This window comes from Haliotis rubra, unplaced genomic scaffold (assembly GCF_003918875.1).
Source record: "Haliotis rubra isolate DU_JTF1 unplaced genomic scaffold, ASM391887v1 Scf996, whole genome shotgun sequence".
NCBI lineage: Eukaryota > Metazoa > Mollusca > Gastropoda > Lepetellida > Haliotidae > Haliotis > Haliotis rubra.
The window spans coordinates 1-27,583 of NW_025767741.1; the positions used below are offsets into that span (position 1 = coordinate 1).

The 27,583-nt window shown below is 43.5% G+C and overlaps 1 protein-coding gene across 1 annotated transcript; it reads right to left on the reverse strand.

Moving 5' to 3' along the window:
• Window positions 1-16,075: 16,075 nt before the first annotated feature.
• LOC124265798 (galactose-specific lectin nattectin-like) lies at window positions 16,076-27,330 on the reverse strand. The gene is made up of 3 exons (XM_046700629.1): window positions 27,092-27,330; window positions 19,928-20,104; window positions 16,076-16,501 (listed from the first exon to the last, which is right to left on the reverse strand). Exons 1-3 carry the CDS (start codon window positions 27,327-27,329, stop codon window positions 16,254-16,256), a joined length of 663 nt encoding a protein of 220 aa, XP_046556585.1. The 5' UTR covers window position 27,330; the 3' UTR covers window positions 16,076-16,253.
• Between the last annotated feature and the right edge of the window lie 253 nt (window positions 27,331-27,583).

Consider the following 27,583-nt stretch of genomic DNA (forward strand, 5'->3'; position numbering starts at 1 on the left):
GCGCGCGCGCAAGCAAGCAAGCGCGCGCGCAAGCAAGCGCGCGCGCGCGCGCGCGCGCGCGCGCGCGCGCAAGCAAGCGCGCGCGCGCGCGCGGCAAGGCGCGGCAAGCGCGCGCGCGCGATTACAATTTGCTGCAAGTATTACAATTTATGTTATTATTATAATTTACGCCGTAACAGAAGCGTTCCTCAAAGCGATCAGAGCGCTTACGATAGTCGTAAGCGTATGTTAAAGCATGGGAGTTACGATCATCTTAGCGCCACGATCGCTTTGAGGAAGGGGCCCTGGACCTCGTGAGAAAGTCAAATGTTTGGTCAGGGTGGGTGATGTGGTTATCTCATCGAGACGGTGCGTGGTCGGTACTTATAATATCGACAACTCGAGGATCCTGGTTAGAATTTGCCTTTGCCAGCGAGGGGGACTAACGTGGATCGAGTGGTCAGGCTCGCTGACATCGTACCCCATTCACTGGATTGTCCTGGCCTGACTCAATCAACCACGGATCGCCGCCGTAATAATTGAATATTGCTGAGTTCGGCGTTAAACAACGAACGAACGAACAAACAAAGTTATAATATCACTATCAAGACTGAGACACATGCTGTGTTTGAGCGCCAGTATTCTGACGTGTACCAACAAGCCCCTGCATATGACAAGCAAACGTTCAGCACGTTGCCAACGTCGCATGGCCAATACCGTTACTTCCTTAATGAATTAAAAACTTTGAAATACTTTCCTTTGAGTGTTTTGTTACAAGAAAACAACATACTTCTGCCACCAACCATTGCTGTAACGAGGTCACATGCTTCGTGACCGTCAAATTTGGAGTTTGATTTCTTTGGAACTTTCCCTTAAAAATAAATGATTGCATTGCAGCTTTGCGGCATTGTTTATGTTATCAAAATTGTCAGAATTGTGCGTCTTGAGTTTTAAAACCTTGGGATCCAATCCACAAAGCGTACGTAGCACTACTTCATTCGTTATTCTGTGATAAACTATAAAGTTACGATAGTTCGTAACGTTACGACCGCTTTGTGGATCGGGACCCTGATCAAACCACGATTTACGGAGATGAACGACACCCTCGTGGAAATAACACGCTCGACAGTACCCTCAACCTTTACCTTGAATACAGACGCCACAAGCTGGAGATGCAACAGCAGGAGTAGACTAACAACTAGTCTCTGAAATGAACATATTTTACTGAAAAAAGTTCATAGTAAAAAAATATAAAATATAATGAAAAGGAGCCCTGAGACCTTCTTCATTTTCAGAGCTGAGGAAATCTAGACTTGCCACATTTTCTAGACTTGTGTGGGCTTTCTTGGATATATTTGCTTCAGGGTCTGTACGGGAGACTACAGCAGGAGCAACGGGAATAGGTGTGCGTTAGGCAGCGTTATGTCCTCGTGGCTCGCCAGGACTCCGAGGTTCAATCACGGATCACCTCCACTATATATCTGGTTTGCCAGTAAACATACCTACGACGGGAGGTCAAAAGGTTTTGAGAACTCTCTACCTTAAGTTGTGAAACAGCTATGCCGCCGGTAGTTATGCATACATTGATCATTCCTGAGATACCTGTGAAAGCTTCAACTGTTTACATACAGTTTGAGCAGATATAGAGAATACACACTCTGGTTCATTACATACGAATTATACGAAACCATAGGAAGGTCACGAGTTTCGTATAATTAGTATGTAAGGAGACCGAGTGTGTGTATTTTATTTATTACCCACGTCTTACATGCATTGAATTGACAAAATAGTGTATTTTTGTTATTATTATGGTTTCAAACCGAAAACGGTTTATAAAGAGGTTGCGGAAGAATTTTGTTCTGAAGTACACTCTTTGCATGACGTCACACTGTATTGACGTCACTACGCCATTCGTCTGTCCCCTTTGGCAACCGACGTCACGATGCATGTCAGCTGTCATCGCCTCGTACAGCCTCCTACAGTAAACTACTCCGTAGCACCCCGTTTCTTGGTTTGCAACTGCTTCACTCGGTTAACATCACTGGTGGAAACATTCCGTTTATGTTTTTCGACGGATAAAATGTCTCAGTTCGACTCACAATTAAACAGCGACACGGCAACGTTCGCAATGTTTACATTCCCACAATGCATCTAAGTTGTAGAATGAATGAATTCACGTGTTTGTTATGAATGAACAAGTAGTTCCGTCACAACGTGACCTAACTGAGAGGTCATCGGTTATCCAATCAAATCGTTAAAATCTCAGGTCAAGTCGTTACGACACAGGTCAACGCGATACGACACTCGTGTGACCACGTGGGTAATAATCTTTTTTATCTGTACCTCAATTAACCCAACACAATTTATATTTAATTGCCTCTGAGTTACAGGTATTCTGTTCCCAGATAAATGAACTTATTCACATTCCGGGTCGATTCGGGAGTTCATTAAAATACCCAACAAATCAATGTTGTTTCTCATTACCAGTGTTAGCTAACACACGTAACAACAGACAGTGTACCTAACGTGTCACGCTTCAAACATTTACAAAGGTACATTACTATTCTATTTTCATTATGCATGTGTTTTATATAATGACGTCCTGATTGTGTCCGTCATCATCCCTTCTGAAGACGATTGTCAGCAATGGCGGCCGTGCTGGGGATGACGCTTCTGTTCCGGGACTTGTTCCTCACGTCTCTACTGACCGGTGAATGGGTCACCTCCAGACTGGACTGTGTATCTAAATGCTATTGGCAGATGAACTGTTCTTCACTGTTCTACAGCGTCCACGCCCAGAAGTGTTGGCTTGTGCCAGATGTGTATGGTGATTCCCAGATGGATGCTGTGCCAGATGGGATGATGTACTTCGCCTGGAGCCACGGTAGTATGGGTTTGGGTTGTTATTCATTGTCAACACAGATAATAGATACGTGAGTGAGTGAGTGAGTGAGTGAGTGAGCGAGCGGCACACTTAATTACATGTGACTGTACGTTAAGTAAATCAATATGTGAAATAATTAACTGAACATATAACTTGTCAGACTGTATTTTAGGCTGAGCATACGCTTCCATTGATATAATATATCATAAGATATCGTATAGAGAATTATTTATGTGTCTTCTGATATCAATTAAATCAACACGAGTTGATAAAGTTACAAATATCCGAGGCTTGCCGAGGATATTTTTACTTTATCAACGAGTGTTGATATATTTGATATCAGAAGACACGAGGGTGAGATTCTATTTATCATCCAAAATCACTCTTCATTAATTTTCAATGAAAAATGTACATCTCTGAACATGGTACTGCCATTAGACTTGCAGTGCAGCGATGTCATAGCATTGAGACGTCATCAGGTACATGACGTCATAGCATTGTCAGGGCATTGTACAAACATCTAGATATCGTTTGATCTCACACAAGCGATATCTCCTGTGGAACACAGTTTTGATGATAAATCATTATATCCATATAGTGAAACATAACCATAACCAAATGTGCACATATCACCTTTGCCTGGCAACCATTGTTTCTGTAGTTCGTCTTCTGTGACGTCATTAAACAATTGAACGTGACGTCAATTCACAGGGCCGTCACACACTTGCTTACCGTGTTTTACTGCACAAATGTACATGAATAAAATGGAAGATGAAATTATTACACTCGAGCAAGTGTGTCATACGACTAATACTAAACTCGTGTAAGATTATGTCACAGAATTTCACAATCTGCTCTGTATAAGTCGTATGACACACTTGCTCGTGTAATAATCTCTGTATAATATCTCGAAGGACATTTGCTGTGCACGGTCAACACTGAAAACACATACAATACTACAAAATATACATATACATAAGTCCACAAAACACCCATACATATACTCTCCCAAAAAGAAACGCATATAGGAATTTCAACTGTATTTTTATGTTTATTTTGAAACATCTTGTAGGCTTTATGAGTCAATGAAATAGAGCGAAATTGCACACTGGGAATGCAGATTTATCCGTCTTTGGCACCAACTCGAGGAAAGTCAGTTTGAGTGTCACATGGAGACGTGTGTTGGCGCTGAAGTCAATACCTCGTGTGACCACCGTGGGCATCCAGAACTGCACGGCATCGCCTCGGCATCGAACGAATAAGTCTCAGAATCTCAGGTTGCCCAATCGCAGCCCACTTCCGCCTGTAGTGCCTAAAAGGATTTTTTGATTTTTTTTTTTGGGGGATATTGGTTCCCAGGATTACTATAAACGTCATGATATGTAGAACAGTGATGTACAGACAGATGGATGATGTACAGGTATTATGTCAATATCATGTTAATACACATATATAAGTCAATAAAAGAGAAATATGACCTCAGGTAAATTGATACATTTTAAATTCATCAAAGTACTGGGAAGAGAAGACCCCATTTATGATTGAAATCTTCTATTTTATTATTTCTTTGCATATATGGTTTTCCACAAAGAATATTTCTTTCAAAGTTTTATAAATAGAGCTATGTTTGGATGCGTATTTTTAATACTGCATACGTAAATGTGTCTTTTTGCTGCAATGATGATGTGATTTAGTAATATATTATGATGTAGAGTACCAAACCAAACCATATGTTTTGATAATAGCAGTGGATGAGGGTATAAATTGTTAAGCCAAATTTGTAGGTTTTTCCAAAAAGTTTGTGTCTCCTGACATTCCTAGTACACATGACAAACACTCTCATTTAGATCATTGCAGAAACAACATAGACTGCTATCAACCTTTTTTATCTTAAGCAATTCTCTTTTTGTATAAATAACTCCTTGTAGAAATCTATATTGAAAATCTAAAAGTTTTGTGTCTTGCAATCCTTTTCTGTATGCTGTAAATATATTTTTCCAATCAAAGTCTATTTCAGGAAATAGCAGCTGCCATTTATTACACATATTTGGGTGTATATCATTGGAAATAAGTTTATCATAAAAAGTCCTGCAGCCTTTAGATGTTTTACTAGATATATCTGACATTGGTTAATATTTAAACTCCTGACTGGTATTAAATGACGGTGGTTAAGAGTATTTTCCAAGAGTCAGGTAATACATGTAGTAAATATTCATAATCTAAAATAGTGCCTTTGATACCATATATTTCTTTTAAAGATTCTATTGACAATAATTCAGTTTCATCACAAATATCCCTAATATTTATAATCCCTTTATCTGCCCAGTTCTTTATGAAGTTTAATGAATTTTTAAGATTATGATTAAACCATAATGGTTGGGATAGAATTTCATTAATGTTATTAGGTCAATATAATGTTTTTGTGGAATAGTTGCCATGCTTTTAGCACATCACGCCAAAAGGATTTTCAATCTTAAAGTAAGTTTTAGAATTTGCTCCAAAATTAAATATGTCTTTAAAAGGTATATTGCATGGATTATTCTTATCACCTCTTTGAAATACTGTCTTAAAGTAGATAATTTCAAAGCGTCTACAAATGTTTTTGCATCAATCATTCTCAAACCTCATTCTTCATAGTTGTTTTTAATTACATTCCTTTTATTTTATCATGACCGCCTCCGTGGTGTAGTGAAATAGAGCGTCCGCTCCGAGAGCGGAAGGTCGCGGGTCTGATCCCCGGCCGCGTCATACCAAAAGACGTTAAAATATGGTATTTGTTGGTCCCTGCCTGGTGCTCGGCATTAATGGGTACAACAAGGACTGGTCGGCTCTGAGTCAGTATAATGTGTCTGAGTGGGGTATTCATGCTTCACTGCGGCATGGTATCTCAGTGGGCTAGCACTATAAAACCAGCTTAAGTCTGGGCTAGTACAAACAGCCGCACATACACATACACACGCATGCACGTCGTCATATGAGCGAAAATTTCTCAAGCACGACGTCAAACCCAATTTCACCCTCAACCTCACCTTATTTTATCATTCTTATCATTCCAAATAAATTTTAAAACATTTTGTCAAGGGACGTGATAAATTCTGCTGTTGGGCTTGGCAAGGGAATTGAAAATATGGACCAATTTGGAGATTGCTAGAGTTTTTATTACTGTTATTTTACCAATAAGTGTTAAATTTCTTTTCTCCAGGATGCTAAGAGTCTATTAATTCCTCCAGTCTCTTTCTTGTGTTGATTACCCTTTAAATCTTTAAGATCTGGGTGTAAATTTAATACCTAACACATCAAATTTTACCAATTACCCATTCAATTTTCAGATCATTACATATTTTATCCATAGATTTAGCTTTGGATCCAATCCAGATTGCTTTTGACTTGTCTAAATTAATTTTCAAGCCTGACATTTTTAAAACTTATTAATTGTGTAAATAGCAGAGTACAAAAACTCTCTTCAGTTCCATCAAGAAATAGTTCAGTATCATCGGCATATTGATCCAGTTGATATTCATTATCATTGATGACAATACCTTTGATGTTTTATTATTTCTTATCATGCAACCGAGAATCTCAGCCGCAAAAGGAAAAGAGTGCGAGTTGGTTGAAGTGTCTGGGGCTGAGGGTTACGGCATCGCACCCGTCTGTCCAGGGCATCCCACAGATGTTCGATCGGGTTTAAGTCCGGTGATCTTGAGGGCCAGGGGAGCACATTGATGTTGTGGTTCTGGAGGAAGTCTCTAGTGTGACCTTGCTTTCGTGTGGGGCCTGGCATTGTTGTCCTGTTGAAACAACTCCTCTGGCGATCAATGATTGGAAGGAGGTGGGCGTAGGATTTCGTCACAGTACCGTTGAGCTGTCAGGGTTGCCCTGATCATCACCAAATCACTTCTCCTACGGCAGGTGATCGCTCCTCACATCATAACACTTTCCCGGCCGAATCTGTCCACCTGGGGAACGCAAGCGTCGGCGAAACGTTCACATCGACGTCTGTACACCCGCATTCTTCGATCGCGTCGTTCCAATAGAAATCGTGATTCATCACTGAACCAGATTCTACGCCAATTCGATAGGTTCCAGGCCTGAACGTTGGTGCACCACTGAACTCGATGTCGGCGATGTTGTTGTCGAAGCACAGGGTCAAAATAAGGTCTCTTGGCACGTAAACCAGCCTCTCCCAACCTGTTCCTGACAGTCTGTGCAGAAAGCCTCCCTCAATCCGGGTATCTGTCGAGCGGTACTGGTCGCCGTAGCTGTTCGATGACGCAGGTGATGTACCCGGATGTAGCGATCCTGCGCCGCAGTGGTCGCTCGAGGTCGCCCACTACGAGGGGCATCTGCCGGCGATATCTCCTCCCAGAGCCGTGAAATGGTGCTTTGGTGAACATTCATGCGTCGGGCAACTGCACGTTGAGACTGGCCAGCTTCAAGCAAACCAATGGCGATATATGACGGTTGGCTTCACTTAGACGTGGCATTTTGCGTTCGTCAACAATATTCCAAATACAGTGAATAATCGACAGCGATCAACCTTTTTATACCCATCATTGAGACTATCTGACCCCCTAACTTTCACGTGCATTGCATGTGAATTGTGTATTCTGTGACACTGCACGCCGAAATTGAAAATCATGCTGTTAAATACGCGCATTTTACGGATGGTGCGTTTTATTGTGATGTTTCAAAACATAAACAACACCATAGGACTCATAAACACCGTCCCTGAGAACAAACCCAATCGGCCTGTCCCTTGTGACGTGTGTTAATTAGAGAACGTTTTCCGCTTTCAAAATAACTCCTCGGTTGTGTGTGTGTTCAGACTAAAAAGAACAAGAGATACTGGAAATAGTTTATTCTAAACACTCTTCCCGACATTGCATCGGAGGATTATTCAATTGGGTATCCCTGGGATAAAAAGGAGAAACTGAAAGAAGTAGTCCTAAAACCCTTCTACATGTACAAACAGCGTTATAATGGCGGCCTCAAAACATTGTATTTCTTAGGACATATCAACTACGAAATTGTATATTTTTGATATCTTGGAACTGTTTTTTTATGACCCTAATTTCAACTGAAGCAATACTTCTAGCTGAGATATGTGCCAGGGTGGGTTGGGGTGGACTGGTCTCCAAGAACCCATGGAGGTACGTGGGGGCGGGATGTGGGTTTGGTGGGGATTAAGGTCCAGGGAACCCGTTTGGAGGCCAGGGGGGTGATGTGGGTTGGGGGCGACTGGTCTCCAGGAACCCATGCAGGTAATGGGGGGATGTGGGTGGGTTGGGGACTGGTCTCCAGGAACCCATGGAGGTAATGGGGGTGATGGATTGGGGTGGGGATTATCCCCAGGAACCCATGGAGGCATGGGGGGCATGATGTGGGTTGGTATGGGATTGGTCTCCAGGAACCAATGGAGGTACGGGGCATGATGTGGGGTTGGTATGGGACTGGTCTCCAAGAACCCATGAGGTGGCCGGGGTGATGTGGGCTGGGGTGGGACTGGTCTCTAGGAAAACCCATGTGGATGGGGTGGAGGGCTGGGGAATCGGTCTCCAGGAACCCATGGAGGTACGGGGGGACGTGGTCGTGGACTGGTCCCAGGAACCCATGGAGGTAGCCGGGGTGATGTTGGCTGAGGTGGGGGACTGGTCTCCAGGGAACCATGGATGGAGGTAATGGGGCGTGATGGATTGGTCCCCAGGAACCACCGGAGGTACGGGGCGGATGCGGGTTGGTATGGCAGTGGTCCCAGGAACCAATGGAGGTACCGGGGTGATGTGGGGCTGGGGTGGGGACTGGTCCCCAGGAAACCCATGGAGGTGGCCGGGGTGGATGGGTTGGGGTGGGGACTGGTCCCCAAGAACCCATGGAGGAACCGGGCGATGTGGGTTGGGGTGGGGACTGGTGCTCCAAGAACCCCATGGAGGTACGTGGGGGGGTGGATGTGGGGTTGGGGGGGGGACTGGCGTCATGGAAACCTATGGAGGCAAGGGTGGCGATGTGTGGAAGCTGGGTGGGGACTGGCCCCCAAGAACCCATGGAGGTACGGAGGTGGAAGTGGTGGAGTGGTGGGGACTGGTCCCCAAGAACCCAATGGAGGCATGGGGTGATGTGGGCTGGGGTGGGACTGGACCCTAGGAACCCATGGAGGTAATGGGCAGCCGGGTCAAGTGGGGACTGGTCTCAAGAACCCAAGGAGGCACGGAGCGATGTGGGCTGGGGCGGGGACCGGTATCCAAGAACCCACGGGAGGTACCGTAAGATGTGGGCTGGGGTGATCAATAGGGGCGATGGGTTGGTGGAATCGCCTTCAGTCAGAGCAAGGACTAAGCCGCCAAGATATTATATTTACTGATTACGTACAGCGTACATACACACGTTACTGAAATAGAACAGATTGTGTTCACGCGTAACGGTGCGCACACTCGAGGATACGAGTCCGGAATAGTTAATGCGTTTTGTTTTGTTTGTTGTTGTTGTTGTGCCAGCAGCTGCCAGCTGTTGTTGTTCAGCGATTTAGAAGTTATCGCAGAATTACGATCAACTGTGTTATCTGTTGCCGAATTTCTGAAGGTCAGCGAGGGCGACGAATGACCGCATCGGCGCAATATCTCGTCACCACCGCCCTTCAAGACGATCCGGCTAGTCCCGGAACAACACGAGCGTCATTAAATGCACCATGTTAAGAATACACGATTGCTTGTTCTTCGATGTTATTGTTTGCCGAAGACCCAATATGAATTTACCTGTCGGTATCGACGATGCGTTACCTCGTTGGTGACGTCGGTTGGCCAATGATGAACCGACGTTCGTCCGTTATTAAGCGACATTGCAGACATCCGTAACATGCGCATCACGGTCAATTATCAGAGGGATAACGCGTTAACGAAACACCGCAGAAACTGAAAGGGTCAGCATGTCGCGTCGATGAAGTGTTACATTAACCTTACCTGCCAGTGCGATCGACACTATATTTATTAACTGTCAACAATACATAAATAGCCAGAATCGCCAGCACCGTCAGGAACAGCGCCAAGATAACGAACGAAGCCGATCAACGATAAGACAGATCGTCGTACGGAAGTCAATTCGGCGTAAACAACAAATTTTGAAGTGGGCGAGCGTCAATCACTAATATGCAGTCATTTATGTCGGGTAATAACACGTAAAAACAGTAAAGAGAAGGTACACTGGAATGCAGATTCATTACAAGTTACGATTACGTAAGTCATTAAGAGTTTAAGAAGATACAAAGTCTTCCAATAAAGTTCAGTTTGTCGTTGTTCAATATCCCAATAAACATTGGGAGAACATGCAGGGTGTTTCATTAATATTCGCAATATCAGCACGACATCATTGTGGAAGTTATAGTTATGTATCGTGAATTGGTCTTCAGTTCAAACACAGGAACTGCTGAAAAACGCAAATATAGTTTGATACTAACACGAGTTAACACAAAATCATGGTCAACGAAGTTTTCAACAAAACCTCCGCAATCTTTGAAGTATTGTTACAAAGATATTTTTCTCGGGCAACAGCCTTTTGGCGTCGACAACGATTCGAAAGCTACATATTGATGTTCTCCGATAATAAATACCTGCAATGCCGCTTGGTACCATAAACATTTCAAAGCCATCAACATCTGTGCTTCATACATAACCGAAACCATGTTCGAAAATAATTTCTTTGATACCAGCTCATCCTCATTATCATTCAGTCTTTTAATATAAACATACCATTTCCTCGTAGAGCAGGTCGTCGTAAAATCATCCGTGCCACGAAGGTTGATTATAGCATGATTGTCGAGATCGCATCAGCGCAGCCATTGATGTTCAGAATCAATCGTCAGTATTCACAAAACTGAATGAATCCCGCCTGCTTCATCCCCAAACCTCATTGCCAAAGCAGCTGTCGCTATCTGCCATAAACAGTTTGAATGACACCAGCAGATTTTATTTCCGTTGATAAAAACGTTTAATTTCCAGTATGATTTTCTTCGCGTTTGTTGGGAAGCGTTTCGGGTGAATGTCAAGACATAATAATAAAATTAATGAAACAGCCGAATTGTCTTCGTCTCAAGTCTCGGCAAAATGAAGAGAAAGACGTCTGCCGGCTATGTTTCAGGTGAATGAACAGTACCGACAGTCCGAACTATCATTGGCGGAATGGCTGAGTCAAGCATGTTTCGGCAACTCGACTTACTCGCAAGCCACTGGTACGTAACAGAAGGTTTGACGAAGTTAATGATCTTTCACCGATAGTTTACGCACAAAGCGATGACAAAAGATATTGCGCCGATCTGCACCATGCCTCCGTATTCACCAACGTAAAGCTTCACTATCTGCCCGAATACAACATCCACAGCTCTCAGATCAATAAGAACTTGAAACTTCGTAAGCAGCAGATTATCTGACACGCCGTATTAAAGCAATCACTTCGATATCAGCAAAGCCCTGCCGTTTATCTGACAAGCGCAGATGCGAAGCAAAGCGACATCATCAACGTTGAAAAGTCAAGAAAATCTCGTTACCTACGACAGCTGGTACCGATGGTGAAATCGACGTCCAGGAAACTTCCGACCGTTATACCAGCATATTTCGCACCTGTTTGACGTACCCGTTACGTGAGAAACTGATGACCGAAGATGAAATATCGAGGATCTACGTTGAAAGAAATCAACACCGAAGAAGCGTGTCAGCCCAAGCGAACGGAGGTCAAACATTGTTGAACGACAGAAATATTTAATGTGGTTCAGACAAGTTTGATGTGAAAGTATCTTCGACACTTCATCGATACTTTGAAAATCGTTATACCCCAGAAAAAATGAACAAAGCTCTCGTTTTAAATTGAATACCGGTGACATCAGGAACTGAAGTTGTATGTAAACAGCGATCATTCAACATCCGGAAACACGGTTGCCGAGAGCCAACAGCGACGACCGGTGGTTTGAATAAACGTGAAAGCCTTTGTGCCAATGTGATTTTGAACCGACGATTACGTGATTTTATATAAAATACGTATACATTATCTATGATTGTTAATAAAGGTCAAGGATATTGTTATATTTTTGTTACCGAACGATTTTGCGAACGAAGTTGACGACAATCCATGCCCGGACATTATCCGACATTTCAACTGGCTTCTTCAGCAACCGCCGATTAACGAGTCGAATGGCATGGCGGCGTCTGTTCGACTGTCAATCTGTGCGATCGATTCAAAGCTCATAGGTGTCGGCCCCGTTAAAGCGAAAGCTCGACCACCGATCTCGTTAACGCCTGTTTGATTAAAGCATGGTTACCGAAGGTTCATCCGGACCACGGGCGCAAGTTATCGTAACAGGATCATTGACCTCGAACGTTAATGGAAGATTCCAGTCGAAAAACACTACGGTTCATTACACGCAAAGTATTGAACGTCGAATAATATTCGGCGTTATTCGGGCCGCAGCGGTTTATTTCAACGCCGACGCAATAAAATGAATGTTCGCCGTGAAGACATGGAAACATAGGCGTTCAGCCAGATTTTATCGATCATTGTTCAATGATGTTCATGCGCATGCGTTCACGGGGAATGAACTGGTTCGGCGCGATGAGCGAACGCTTCCGGTCCCACTTGTGTTAACGATGTTACCACCGACGATATTTATACCGAGAATTTGTTTAATCTGGGGAAAGTTCCGGCATTGAGTATCAATATCGCCGAACACGACGGGACCGATCTCGACGAACAACACGGATATGGCGTGGTCGTCGGTTCTAAGATCAACCAGGTTATCAATCAACAGCACAAAAATCAGTTTAATGATTCCAGCCCTGGTGAAAGCGATATCGGCAAAGCCGGGTTTCATTTGCCAGCCTGTCAACGCCAGGTAACGTCAGCAGGCCCATTACGTGATACCAAAACATATCTGTAATACGTACTGTTCGCCGGTTCGGGCCAGAAGATCCTGCGAACGACATTTTCATAATTTGCTTCGATTTGATTCCAAGCATTTGCCGAATGGTTTACGAAAGCGTGGTTTTAGAGAATCAGACCTTATTGACGTAAACTTATTGCCAGCATGACATTGTCAACCATAAAATTCGAAGTGAGTCTTCTGACAACGATGTCGCGTATTATTCTTTCGTGCCACGTTTTGACAGTAATCGGGGTTTGTGATCGTTACTTTCGATAGACGTCAAAGAACGTTTTCCTGATATTGCGCCGTCTTGGTGATTTGCGCGACATTCAATTCAATAGTTCTTCGCGACGATATCGTTGCAAAACAAAACTACAGTCCGTCCATTCTTCCGGAAACCGAATCATTATTGCATTCTAGAAGTCTGGAAAATTTCTCCAGATATTGTTGAATATTATAAACGGTGTACCGCAGCCAGCCAAATGTTCAACCTGTTGTCTGTCTCGACATTCGTTATCGTAGACGCCGCGACGTGTATCAGAGGACAATTCCAGGACCTCGAGTAAGATAGACCTTTTCCGAGGTTGCCAGTGAAGATCGTTCTGGAGCACCGTACGGCCGTCACTATTCGTTTATAGAGAGAATCAAGATCCGATTTTAATAGTTATTGTATGATTATACCGAAGGAAATATGTTGGCGAATACTCTGATTCTTTCGCACATAACTGTTCTTCACCGTTACTTCGCGTACGGATGGCGTCAACAGAATAAAGGAATTTCAGATTCAAAACACATTAAGCGAAAAGCCGTAGTCGAAGTACTTTGCTGTGCGGTAATCAGCCAGCAAGTCTTCGATATCGCGTTCACGCCGAAGAGGCTCCGGTTCGATTTACGGGCAATAACGTGATGTTTCGGTGATAATGTTGAAAGCGGCGTGTAACCTGTCTATCGTCAATAACCGTTTTGATAAGGAGCCTTCCGACTCAGCCTGGAGCAGTCAGCTGCACTGAAATGGATAACCAGTACCCAGCGGGGATCCAGCAGATGGGCAGGGTGGTTGCGGGCGTTCCTCCTCCCCTCGAAAACTGGCTGGCGTATTATCGCAGCCGAAATGCCAACGCACGCACGCGCGAGCCGCACGTACGCAGTCGCACGCAGCACGCACGTTACGCACAGCATTATCAGCCGAAGTCATTGGTATTACACACATTGAGCCAGGGACTGCCCTCGTTACAGCGTATACGATACGACAGAAGCGGTAAAGTTTGTAGGGTGTTCGTTCATGATGAAATTGCGCAGCACACCATGACTGAACAGTCAAACGAAACGTCGAGATGACGTCTGCCGTACGTATCATTGTTCGCGATACATCCAGATCGTCCAAACACGCTCAGCTATCTCTGTCGTCTCGCAGTTGTATCTCAATAGACTGACACGTTACAGATATAGCACAGACTCATGAGTGAACCACTTCCTTGTTTCTATCTCTGGGGGTTTCCGAATTGGTTGGAACATATCACTACATGTCAACACTGCTCTCTCGGGGAAGTGTTCCTACTCATTAACCAAAAAACCTTATCATGTGATGATGAATTATGACTATTTTCAAGTGCAACAAATATAATTATTATGAAGTGTAGTGGCAATAACGAGGGGGGTCCAGCATTTTGGACAATGTGTGTGTGTGTGTGTGTGTGCGTGTGCGTTCGTATTTGCGTGCGTGTGATTAAGAGTACCCCCTCCAGTGTTAAATAGTACATAACAAGTGTTGACAAGATAGCAGGCGTGGACAGGGATGACGATCTGGATGTATACTTCAGACAGTATTGTTGTACAGCAGACGTCATCCTCGACGACGACCCTGGACGACGATGGAGACATGAATGGCGTGCTGCACGTGAGTGTCATGACGAGCCCTAACGCCATCTAACATGAACGGACACCTCCTTTAAACACCACTCCTGTCGTATCGTAATACGTATAGCAGGGGCGGATCCACTGTGTGTGTGTGTGTGTGTGTGTGTGTGTGTGTGTGTGCGTGTGCGTGCGTGTGCGTGCGTGCGTGCGCGCGCGCGCGCGCCTGTGTTTTGTCAACACGTGTAATATACTATTTAGCACTTGTAAGTTTTCGGGGAGAAGGGAGGGGTACGGGGGAGGAACCCCGCAACCACCCCCTCTCCCACACCCATCTCTCTGGATCATCCCCCGCCGTAAGATTGCTGGTTATCAAATATACGACAATTGCAGCGCGGTGACTGCTCCAAGGCAGGTCAAGCAAAAGGAGGCTCCTTATCAAAACAGTTGTGTGTGGGTGTGCCGTTAAAAGACCAGTTTAGTTTTACGCCGCTTTTCCAGCAATATCACCAGAAATGGCCTTCACACATTGTACCCATGGGAAATCGAACCCGGGTCTTCGGCGTGACGATCGAACGCTTTAACCACTGGGCTACCCCACCGCACAACTAAAGGGAATTACTTCACAACCAGCTGCAACTTCGCTTAATAACTTGAAGACATGATTGCTTTTGAATCTGAAATTCCTTTATTCTGTTGACGCCATACATGCACAAGTAAGCTTTTGAATTGAAGAACAGTTAATATTGCAAAAGAAATTGAAGAATATTCCATATATATTTCCTTCAGTACATAAGCATCACTCAGATATTACAAGCTCTTGGTGATTCATTAAAAATCAGATCTTAGTTCTCTCTACTCTAAACAAGATATGATGACAACCCATTACGAGTCACTCCAGAACGATCTTTCGCAAACCTCGGAAGAAAGGTCTATCTTACTCGAGTCCTAATAGGTTGTCCTCTGATCTTTACGTCGCGGCGATACCTACGGTCTGAATGTCCTGAGACGGACCCAATAGATAGGTTGGACTGACTGACTGAGTATGGTTTTACGCCGTTTATAGCAATATTCCAGCAATATCACGGAGGGGGACACCAGAAATGGGCTTCACAAATTGTACCCATGTGGGGATTCGAACCCGGGAGATAAGTTGGATATGCCTTTGGACTTGTTTCATAGCAATATCATTCACGGAGACCTGGTAAGTTGGATATCGCACAAAATGCAAAGCCCGGTAGCAATATCCAAGGAAAACGTTCTTTTTTGGCTGTCTATCGAAAAATAACAATCCCTTAAACCTTGTAATTATCCTGTCAAAACGAATCATTTTCAACTTTAGAAAGAATAACTACCCACCAACATCCCAGTTGATACAGAAGGAGCTCACTGAATTTTATAAGTTAACAAAGTATACCTCTGTCATTACTTGTAATAGAGACTACATCAATAAGGTCTGGTCAAACTGCCATGCTTTATTCTCCTAAATACACTTTCATGCAAAACCGTGTAAATGCTTAGAATAAATAAACAAATTATAAAAGAAAAATGTCATTCACGGGATCTTCTGGCCCAGACCAACAGGCAAGTACATGTATTACAAAGATATATTTTTGATATCCACGTATGGGATATTTACCAACAATTGCTGACATTTTCTGACATTGGCAGCTGGCAAACAAAGGCCAACTGCGTGGTGCACCGGGCGTCATGCCAGCGTCTGTTCACTTCACCAGAGCTGCGAATCATTAAACAGTTTTGTATGGTATCACCCACTGCTGGTTGGTTGATGTCCCAAAAGTACTGGTTGATCTTAGAACCATTTGACCACACCCATATCCCGTCCTGTTGTTCGTCAGATCCGTCCATCCAGATGTGTTTACCTGGAAAACAGAACGTGTGTGAACAGACATTTTCTCCAATACCCCAGTCTTTCCCCAAATTAAATAAATTCACTAAATAGAGTATAATATCGTCAGAACCAAAGTGGCTGTGGTGTAGCCTAGTGGTTGAAGCGTTCACTCATCACGCCGAAGACCCGGGTTCGATTCCCCACATGGAAGACACATGCACACTGAACGTATCGGTGACAAAGTTATGTCCGATGCAAATCCCTGGCTAGACTTGTACCTATGTTTCCATGTCTCTTTTGGCGGGCAGTTGACTTGCATTTGCGTCAGCGTTCGAAATAACCGCCGGCCCGGAGGCCAGCGCCGGTTGTTATTGTATTGGTCCGGCAGTTTCAAATACTTGCAGTACTTGTGACCATCAGTAAGGGTGTTTTTTTCGACTGGAATCTTTATTAACGTTCGGGATTCCATGATCCTTCATGTTACGATAACTTACACCCGTGAAGGTCCGGGTTAGAATGAACCTTCAGTAACCCATGCTTGTCGTAAGAGGCGACTAACGGGATCGGGTGGTCAGGCTCGCTGGCTTGGTTGACACATGTCATCGGTTCCCAATTGCGCAGATCGATGTTCATGCTGTTGATCACTGGATTGAGTAGTCCAGACTCGATTATTTACAGACCGCCGCCATATACATTCAACTCTCGTTAATCCGACACTTGTGGTTGCAGAGAAATATGTCGGATTAACGAAAATGTCGGATTAATGAAAATGTCGGAAAATATCAGAAATTGTAGATCTAGTTATCGTCTTCGTTTGTAAAATCATTCAGTAATAAAAAATATAACAATACATCCTTGATATCATTTATTAACAATCATAGATGGCATAACATACATGTACATATAAAATCACATAATCAATCAGTTTCGTATCGATTTCAAAATCACATTGGCACAAAACTCACGTTTGTTATTACCAGTCGTCGCTATTTGACTCTCAGCAGCCATTATGACCCGGATGTTGAATGAGTCACTGTTTACATACAACTAGTTCCACACTAACATATGGATGTCTGGTGAACAATAATTTAAAACTTGAAACTTTTGTTGTTCATTTTTTTCTGAGGTCTTTTAGTTTTCAAAGTGTCGATGAAGTCGAGGTCACTCACATCAAACACGTCTAAGTTGTGTGTCACAAATGTCTGTGTTCAACAATGTTTTGACCTCAGGTAGCTTGGGAACGACTGGCTCGGTTGTCTGGTCTTCTTCAGTGTTGATTTCTTTTTCGGCAGTAGGTCGGACAATCTCGATTATTTCATCTTCAGTCATGGTTTCCTCACATGGCAGATTTGCGTCAAATTCTATGAATTCGCTGACAGGCACGGGTGCATCTGGGTATAGCTTGTCAAGAGTTTCCTGTAAATCTTGGACGTCTTCAGTCGGTTCATTATCGGGCTCGATCTGGCTGTCAGTAGGTGGCAGGATTTTCGTATGACGCCAGCAGTTGATGATTGTTCAGTTGCTTCGCATCTCTCCACGCTGATCGGATAAACAGTAGGGCTTGCTTGATATCAAGTGGTGCTGGCGTGTCTGCGCTGGCGTTGTCAAGATGAAGTTTCATCTGCTGCTTCTTGGACAGAAGTTTGAAGTTCTTTATTGTTCCTGCATCTAGGGGCTGAATGTGGGATGTTGTATTCGGAGGCAGATAGTGAAGCTTTACGTTGGTGAGATCTACGGAGGCATGGGAAGGGGCGTTGTCAATCAGCAATATCACTTGTCGTCGCTGTGTGCGCATGTGCCTATCAAACTTCACAAGCCAGTCTTTGAAGATCAGTGCTGTCATCCAAGCCTTCTTGTTTGCGTACCAGTGGCACACAGAATTAGGATCAAAAGTTCTACCAAAACATCTTGGCCTGTTAAATTTCCATATAACCAGTGGTTTAGGTTTGTCAGTGCCTGATGCGTTCACCACAAGCATAACAGTAAGACGATCTTCTGCTTGTTTCTTGCCAGACACAGGACAAGTGCTCAGTGTGGTATTGGGTTTATTATTATAAGTATCTTGGTATTGTATTCTCCTGCAGAAACATGTTTTCAAAAGCATGCGAGACACTTTCCCAACAAGCAGAAAAGGCACTCTACCAAATTACACGTTTTATCAACAAAATACAAAATCTGCTAATTGAGGCATCATTCAAGCTGTTTTATGGCAAGATTAAGCGTATACTTTTGTATGGAGCTGAGCTTTGGGGTGGGAAAAACATAAACAAATCGAAAAGGTTCATTCAAGTTTTTGTGAATATGTATTACAGATTGGTTCTAGGACATCAAGTAAAACCGCACTAGCAGAATGCGTTCGTTATCCTATTGAAATATATGCCTATATTATCCTTCTGTCGTTTTGGATGAGGATTTTACGGCAACCGCCATACAGATATACAAAGAAATGGTATGACATGTTAAAAAGACTAGATGATAATGGGGATGAGAACTGGGTATCAAAAGTGAGAATGTTATTTTTAAGATATGGTTTCGGTTATGTATGGATAGCACAAGATGTTGGTAACGAGAAATGTTTTATGGAGAATTTTAAACAGCGTTGCAAAGATATTTATTATCAAGAGAGGCATCAATATATAGCTTTTTCCGAATCCTTGACGTTCTATTCAACCATAAAGACTATTTGCTTGGAAAATATCTTGTAACTATTACTTCAAAAGATTTACGGAGATTTTTGACAAAACTTCGTTGTATTGTACATGATTTTAATGTTAACTCGTGTAGATACTCCAAAAACTATGAAACTGCGTTTTGTAGTTCCTGTGTGACTGAACTAGAAGATGAATTCCACATTACATTAGTATGCTCTCTTTACAATGAGTATCGTGCTAAATATTTACCTGAATACTGTCGTAATTACCCTCATGTCCAAATGTTTATTGAATTATTGAGAACAAGCGATAAGAATAGACTATTAGGACTTTGTATCTTTCTTAAACAAGTGTTTGTACTTCTATCGAAACAAAAAGCTCTGTGAACACATAATCGTATAACTTGTAATAAGATCTACATTCCCAGTGTGGCGCACCTGCATGTCTTTACCTTACTGTTTTACACGTGTTGTACTGTTGGCCTCATGGCCATATATACGTAATAAAGGATGATTAAACCCCATTTCAGCTCACCCTTTTAAAAAATTTGTTGTTTACGCCGCACCAGGCAGCTACGTGACGGCGGTCTGTATATAACCGAGTCTGGATCAGACAATCCAGTGATCGACATCTTAGCATCGATCTACACACGTTCCTTGGTAGTTGCTGGCGATTTATACAAGCATTTTATGTCGTTGATTGACAGTTGAAAATAAATATAAATATTGCTCGTCGCACTTCTGGCAAAGACAATGCCGGTGGGACCTAATGCTTAACGCATTCACTCTGACATATGTTGTACTGACCCTTGGTTTCTGCGAGAGTGGTAAGGAACTCGTTCTTGTCCGCGTTGTCCACTCTGATGAGGTGGCCGTTGTCAGTCTCGCACGTGGTGGCCGCGAGGTTCCAAGTCACCTGTGTCTTGTCCAGCTTGTAGCACAGGTTCAGACGTCGGTTCCATGTGTAGCCATTGTCACAGGTCACTACAAGCAAGTTATGAACTGTCATAAACACTGTGGGACATAGCATAGTGAAGCACACATCATCGACTACCGACTTAGGTGTAAATTCATATTGGAACTGGTCTTCAGCAAACCATGCTTGTCAGAAGAGGCGACGAACGGATCGTGTAGTCATGCTAGCAGACATTTGTGGTACTCGTGTTATTCCGGGACTAGCCGAATCGTCTTGGAGGTTACGGAAAGGGGCGAGTGGTGACGAATGTGCACCAGTCTGCGAGTCATTCGTCACTACTCGCCCCTTTTCCGTAACCTTCAAGAAATTCGGCTTGTCCCGGAATAACACGAGTTGGTCATGAATGCGTGTCCCAATGCAAATCACTGAACAACAACAGCAGCAGCAGCAACAACAACAACAACAAACAAAAACAAAACACACACTCTAGAAACGATTCTTTGTACAGATACAAATAACTATCGAATTGTTGCCGTTTTTTGTTTGCGTGAGGCTGTCCTGTTCTATTTCAGCTGAATGGCGATGGTATGTACATAACCACGTCTACACCAGACAATCCAGTAAATGATATCTTGAGCGCTTAGTCGCGCTTACGACAAGGGTTTTGGAGACCAGTCCCCACCCCAACCCACATCACGCCCCGTACCTCCATTGGTTCTTGGAGACCAGTCCCCACCCCAACCCACATCACGCCCCGTACCTCCATGGGTTCCTAGAGACCAATCCCCACCCCAACCCACATCACCCCCCGTACCTCCATGGGTTCTTGGATACCAGTCCCCACCCCAACCCACATCACTCCCCGTACCTCCATGGGTTCTTGGAGACCAGTCCCCACCCCAACCCACATCACACCCCGTACCTCCATGGGTTCCTGGAGACCAGTCCCCACCCCAACCCACATCAGCCCCCGTACCTCCATGGGTTCCTAGAGACCAGTCCCCACCCCAACCCACATCACCCCCGTACCTCCATGGGTTCTTGGAGACCAGTCCCCACCCCAACCCACATCACGCCCCGTACCTCCATGGGTTCTTGGAGACCAGTCCCCACCCCAACCCACATCACCCCCCGTACCTCCATGGGTTCCTGGAGACCAGTCCCCACCCCAACCCACATCACCTCCCCTGGAGACCAATCCCCACCCCAACCCACATACCTCCATTGGTTCCTGGAGACCAATCCCCATACCAACCCACATCACGCCCCGTACCTCCATTGGTTCCTGGAGACCAATCCCCATACCAACCCACATCACGCCCCGTACCTCCATGGGTTCCTGGAGACCAGTCCCCACCTCAGCCAACATCACCCCCCGTACCTCCATGGGTTCCTGGAGACCAGTCCCCACCCCAACCCACATCACCCCCCGTACCTCCATGGGTTCCTGGAGACCAGTCCCCACCCCAACCCACATCACCCCCCGTACCTCCATGGGTTCCTGGAGACCAGTCCCCACCCCAACCCACATCACGTACCTCCATGGGTTCCTGGAGACCAGTCCCCATACCAACCCACATCATGCCCCGTACCTCCATTGGTTCCTGGAGACCAATCCCCATACCAACCCACATCATGCCCCGTACCTCCATGGGTTCCTGGAGACCATCCCACCCTGTACCTCCATGGGTTCCTGGAGACCAGTCCCCCACATCACCCCCCCCCGTACCTCCATGGGTTCCTGGAGACCAGTTCCCCCCACCCACCCACATCACCCCCGTACCTCCATGGGGTCCTGGAGACCAGTCGCCCCCAACCCACATCACCCCTGTACCTCCATGGGTTCCTGGACACCAATCCCCACCCAAACCCACATCACGCCCCCTGTACCTCCATGGGTTCTTGGAGACCAGTCCCCACCCCAACCCACCCCTGGCACATATCTCAGCTAGAAGTATTGCTTCAGTTGAAATTAGGGTCATCAAAAAACAGTTCCAAGATATCCAAAATATATAATTTCGTAGTTGATATGTCCTAAGAAATACAATGTTTTGAGGCCGCCATTATAACGCTGTTTGTACATGTAGAGGATTTTAGGACTACTTCTTTCAGTTTCTCCTTTTTATCCCAGGGATACCCAATTGAATATCCCTCCGATGCAATGTCGGGAAGAGTGTTTAGAATAAACTATTTCCAGTATCTCTTGTTCTTTTTAGTCTGAACACACACAACCGAGTTATTTTGAAGCGGAAAACGTTCTCTAATTAACACACGTCACAAGGGACAGGCCGATTGGGTTTGTTCTCAGGGACGGTGTTTATGAGTCCTATGGTGTTTATGTTTTGAAACATCACAATAAAACGCACCATCCGTAAAATACGCGTATTTAACAGCATGATTTTCAATTTCGGCGTGCAGTGTCACAGACTACACAATTCACATGCATTGCACGTGAAAGTTGGGGGTCAGATAGTCTCAATGATGGGTATAAAAGGTTGATCGCTGTCGATTATTCACTGTATTTGGAATATTGTTGACGAACGCAAAATGCCACGTCTAAGTGAAGCCAACCGTCATATCGCCATTGGTTTGCTTGAAGCTGGCCAGTCTCAACGTGCAGTTGCCCGACGCATGAATGTTCACCAAAGCACCATTTCACGGCTCTGGGAGAGATATCGCCGGCAGATGCCCCTCGTAGTGGGCGACCTCGAGCGACCACTGCGGCGCAGGATCGCTACATCCGGGTATATCACCTGCGTCATCGAACAGCTACGGCGACCAGTACCGCTCGACAGATACCCGGATTGAGGAGGCTTTCTGCACAGACTGTCAGGAACAGGTTGGGAGAGGCTGGTTTACGTGCCAGAAGACCTTATTTTGACCCTGTGCTTCGACAACAACATCGCCGACATCGAGTTCAGTGGTGCACCAACGTTCAGGCCTGGAACCTACCGAATTGGCGTAGAATCTGGTTCAGTGATGAATCACGATTTCTATTGGAACGACGCGATCGAAGAATGCGGGTGTACAGACGTCGACGTGAACGTTTCGCCGACGCTTGCGTTCCCCAGGTGGACAGATTCGGCCGGGAAAGTGTTATGATGTGGGGAGCGATCACCTGCCGTAGGAGAAGTGATTTGGTGATGATCCAGGGCAACCTGACAGCTCAACGGTACTGTGACGAAATCCTACGCCCACACCTCCTTCCAATCATTGATCGCCAGAGGGAGTTGTTTCAACAGGACAATGCCAGGCCCCACACAGCAAGGTCACACTAGAGACTTCCTCCAGAACCACAGCATCAATGTGCTCCCCTGGCCCTCAAGATCACCGGACTTAAACCCGATCGAACATCTGTGGGATGCCCTGGACAGACGGGTGCGATGCCGTAACCCTCAGCCCCAGACACTTCAGCAACTCGCACTCTTTTCCTTTTTGCGGCTGAGATTCTCGGTTGCATGATAAGAAATAATGAAAACATCAAAGGTATTGTCATCAATGATAATGAATATCAACTGGATCAATATGCCGATGATACTGAACTATTTCTTGATGGAACTGAAGAGAGTTTGTACTCTGCTATTTACACAATTAATAAGTTTTAAAAAATGTCAGGCTTGAAAATTAATTTAGACAAGTCAAAAGCAATCTGGATTGGATCCAAAGCTAAATCTATGGATAAAATATGTAATGATCTGAAAATTGAATGGGTAATTGGTAAATTTGATGTGCTAGGTATTAAATTTACACCAGATCTTAAAGATTTAAGGGTAATCAACACAAGAAAGAGACTGGAGGGAATTAATAGACTCTTAGCATCCTGGAGAAAAAGAAATTTAACACTTATTGGTAAAATAACAGTAATAAAAACTCTAGCAATCTCCAAATTGGTCCATATTTTCAATTCCTTGCCAAGCCCAACAGCAGAATTTATCACGTCCCTTGACAAAATGTTTTTAAAATTTATTTGGAATGATAAGAATGATAAAATAAGGTGAGGTGAGGTGAAATTGGGTTTGACGTCGTGCTTGAGAAATTTTCGCTCATATGACGACGTGCATGCGTGTGTATGTGTATGTGCGGCTGCTTGTACTAGCCCAGACTGAAGCTGGTTTTATAGTGCTAGCCCACTGAGATACCATGCCGCAGTGAAGCATGAATACCCCACTCAGACACATTATACTGACTCAGAGCCGACCAGTCCTTGTTGTACCCATTAATGCCGAGCACCAGGCAGGGACCAACAAGTACCATATTTTAACGTCTTTTGGTATGACGCGGCCGGGGATCGAACCCGCGACCTTCCGCTCTCCGGGCGGACGCTCTAACCACTACACCACGGAGGCGGTCATGATAAAATAAAAAGGAATGTAATTAAAAACAACTATGAAGAATGAGGTTTGAGAATGATTGATGCAAAAACATTTATAGACGCTTTGAAATTATCTACTTTAAGACAGTATTTCAAAAGAGGTGATAAGAATAATCCATGCAATATACCTTTTAAAGACATATTTAATTTTGGAGCAAATTCTAAAACTTACTTTAAGATTGAAAATCCTTTTTGGCGTGATGTGCTAAAAGCATGGCAACTATTCCACAAAAAACATTATATTGACCCTAATAACATTAATGAAATTCTATCCCAACCATTATGGTTTAATCATAATCTTAAAAATTCATTAAACTTCATAAAGAACTGGGCAGATAAAGGGATTATAAATATTAGGGATATTTGTGATGAAACTGAATTATTGTCAATAGAATCTTTAAAAGAAATATATGGTATCAAAGGCACTATTTTAGATTATGAATATTTACTACATGTATTACCTGACTCTTGGAAAAATACTCTTAACCACTGTCATTTAATACCAGTCAGGGATTTAAATATTAACCAATGTCAGATATATCTAGTAAAAACATCTAAAGGCTGCAGGACTTTTTATGATAAACTTATTTCCAATGATATACACCCAAATATGTGTAATAAATGGCAGCTGCTATTTCCTGAAATAGACTTTGATTGGAAAAATATATTTACAGCATACAGAAAAGGATTGCAAGACACAAAACTTTTAGATTTTCAATATAGATTTCTACAAGGAGTTATTTATACAAAAAGAGAATTGCTTAAGATAAAAAAGGTTGATAGCAGTCTATGTTGTTTCTGCAATGATCTAAATGAGAGTGTTTGTCATGTGTACTAGGAATGTCAGGAGACACAAACTTTTTGGAAAAACCTACAAATTTGGCTTAACAATTTATACCCTCATCCACTGCTATTATCAAAACATATGGTTTGGTTTGGTACTCTACATCATAATATATTACTAAATCACATCATCATTGCAGCAAAAAGACACATTTACGTATGCAGTATTAAAAATACGCATCCAAACATAGCTCTATTTATAAAAACTTTGAAAGAAATATTCTTTGTGGAAAACCATATATGCAAAAGAAATAATAAAATAGAAGATTTCAATCATAAATGGGGTCTTCTCTTCCCAGTACTTTGATGAATTTAAAATGTATCCAATTTACCTGAGGTCATATTTCTCTTTTATTGACTTATATATGTGTATTAACATGATATTGACATAATACCTGTACATCATCCATCTGTCTGTACATCACTGTTCTATATATCATGACGTTGTAATCCTGGGAACCAATATCCCCCCCCCCCCAAAAAAAAAAAAAATCAAAAAATCGCACAGGCACTACAGGCAGAGTGGGCTGCGATTGGGCAACACGAGATTCTGAGACTTATTCGTTCGATGCCGAGGCGATGCCGTGCAGTTCTGGATGCCCACGGTGGTCACACGAGGTATTGACTTCAGCGCCAACACACGTCTCCATGTGACACTCAAACTGACTTTCCTCGAGTTGGTGCCAAAGACGGATAAATCTGCATTCCCAGTGTGCAATTTCGCTCTATTTCATTGACTCATAAAGCCTACAAGATGTTTCAAAATAAACATAAAAATACAGTTGAAATTCCTATATGCGTTTCTTTTTGGGGAGAGTATATGTATGGGTGTTTTTGTGGTCTTATGTATATGTATATTTTGTAGTATTGTATGTGTTTTCAGTGTTGACCGTGCACAGCAAATGTCCTTCGAGATATTATACAGAGATTATTACACGAGCAAGTGTGTCATACGACTTATACGAAACGGGTGTGAAATTCTGTGACATAATCTTACACGAGTTTAGTATTAGTCGTATGACACACTTGCTCGAGTGTAATAATTTCATCTTCCATTTTATTCATGTACATTTGTGCAGTAAAACACGGTAAGCAAGTGTGACGGCCCTGTGAATTGACGTCACGTTCAATTGTTTAATGACGTCACAGAAGACGAACTACAGAAACAATGGTTGCCAGGCAAAGGTGATATGTGCACATTTGGTTATGGTTATGTTTCACTATATGGATATAATGATTTATCATCCAAAACTGTGTTCCACGGGAGATATCGCTTGTGTGAGATCAAAAGTAGATGTTGTACAATGCCCTGACAATGCTATGACGTCATGTACCTGATGACGTCTCAATGCTATGACATCGCTGCACTGCAAGTCTAATGGCAGTACCATGTTCAGAGATGTACATTTTTCATTGAAAATTAATGAAGAGTGATTTTGGATGATAAATAGAATCTCACCCTCGTGTCTTCTGATATCAAATATATCAACACTCGTTGATAAAGTAAAAATATCCTCGGCAAGCCTCGGATATTTGTAACTTTATCAACTCGTGTTGATTTAATTGATATCAGAAGACACTTGGGTGAGATTCTCTATGCATTATCTTATGATATATTATATCAATGGAGAGCGTATGCTCAGCCTAAAATACAGTCTGACAAGTTATATGTTCAGTTAATTATTTCACATATTGATTTACTTAACGTACAGTCACATGTAATTAAGTGTGCCGCTCGCTCACTCACTCACTCACTCACTCACTCACTCACTCACTCACTCACTCACTCACGTATCTATTATCTGTGTTGACAATGAATAACAACCCAAACCCATACTACCGTGGCTCCAGGCGAAGTACATCATCCCATCTGGCACAGCATCCATCTGGGAATCACCATACACATCTGGCACAAGCCAACACTTCTGGGCGTGGACGCTGTAGAACAGTGAAGAACAGTTCATCTGCCAATAGCATTTAGATACACAGTCCAGTCTGGAGGTGACCCATTCACCGGTCAGTAGAGACGTGAGGAACAAGTCCCGGAACAGAAGCGTCATCCCCAGCACGGCCGCCATTGCTGACAATCGTCTTCAGAAGGGATGATGACGGACACAATCGGGACGTCATTATATAAAGCACATGCATAATGAAAATAGAATAGTAATGTACCTTTGTAAATGTTTGAAGCGTGACACGTTAGGTACACTGTCTGTTGTTACGTGTGTTAGCTAACACTGGTAATGAGAAACAACATTGATTTGTTGGGTATTTTAATGAACTCCCGAATCGACCCGGAATGTGAATAAGTTCATTTATCTGGGAACAGAAT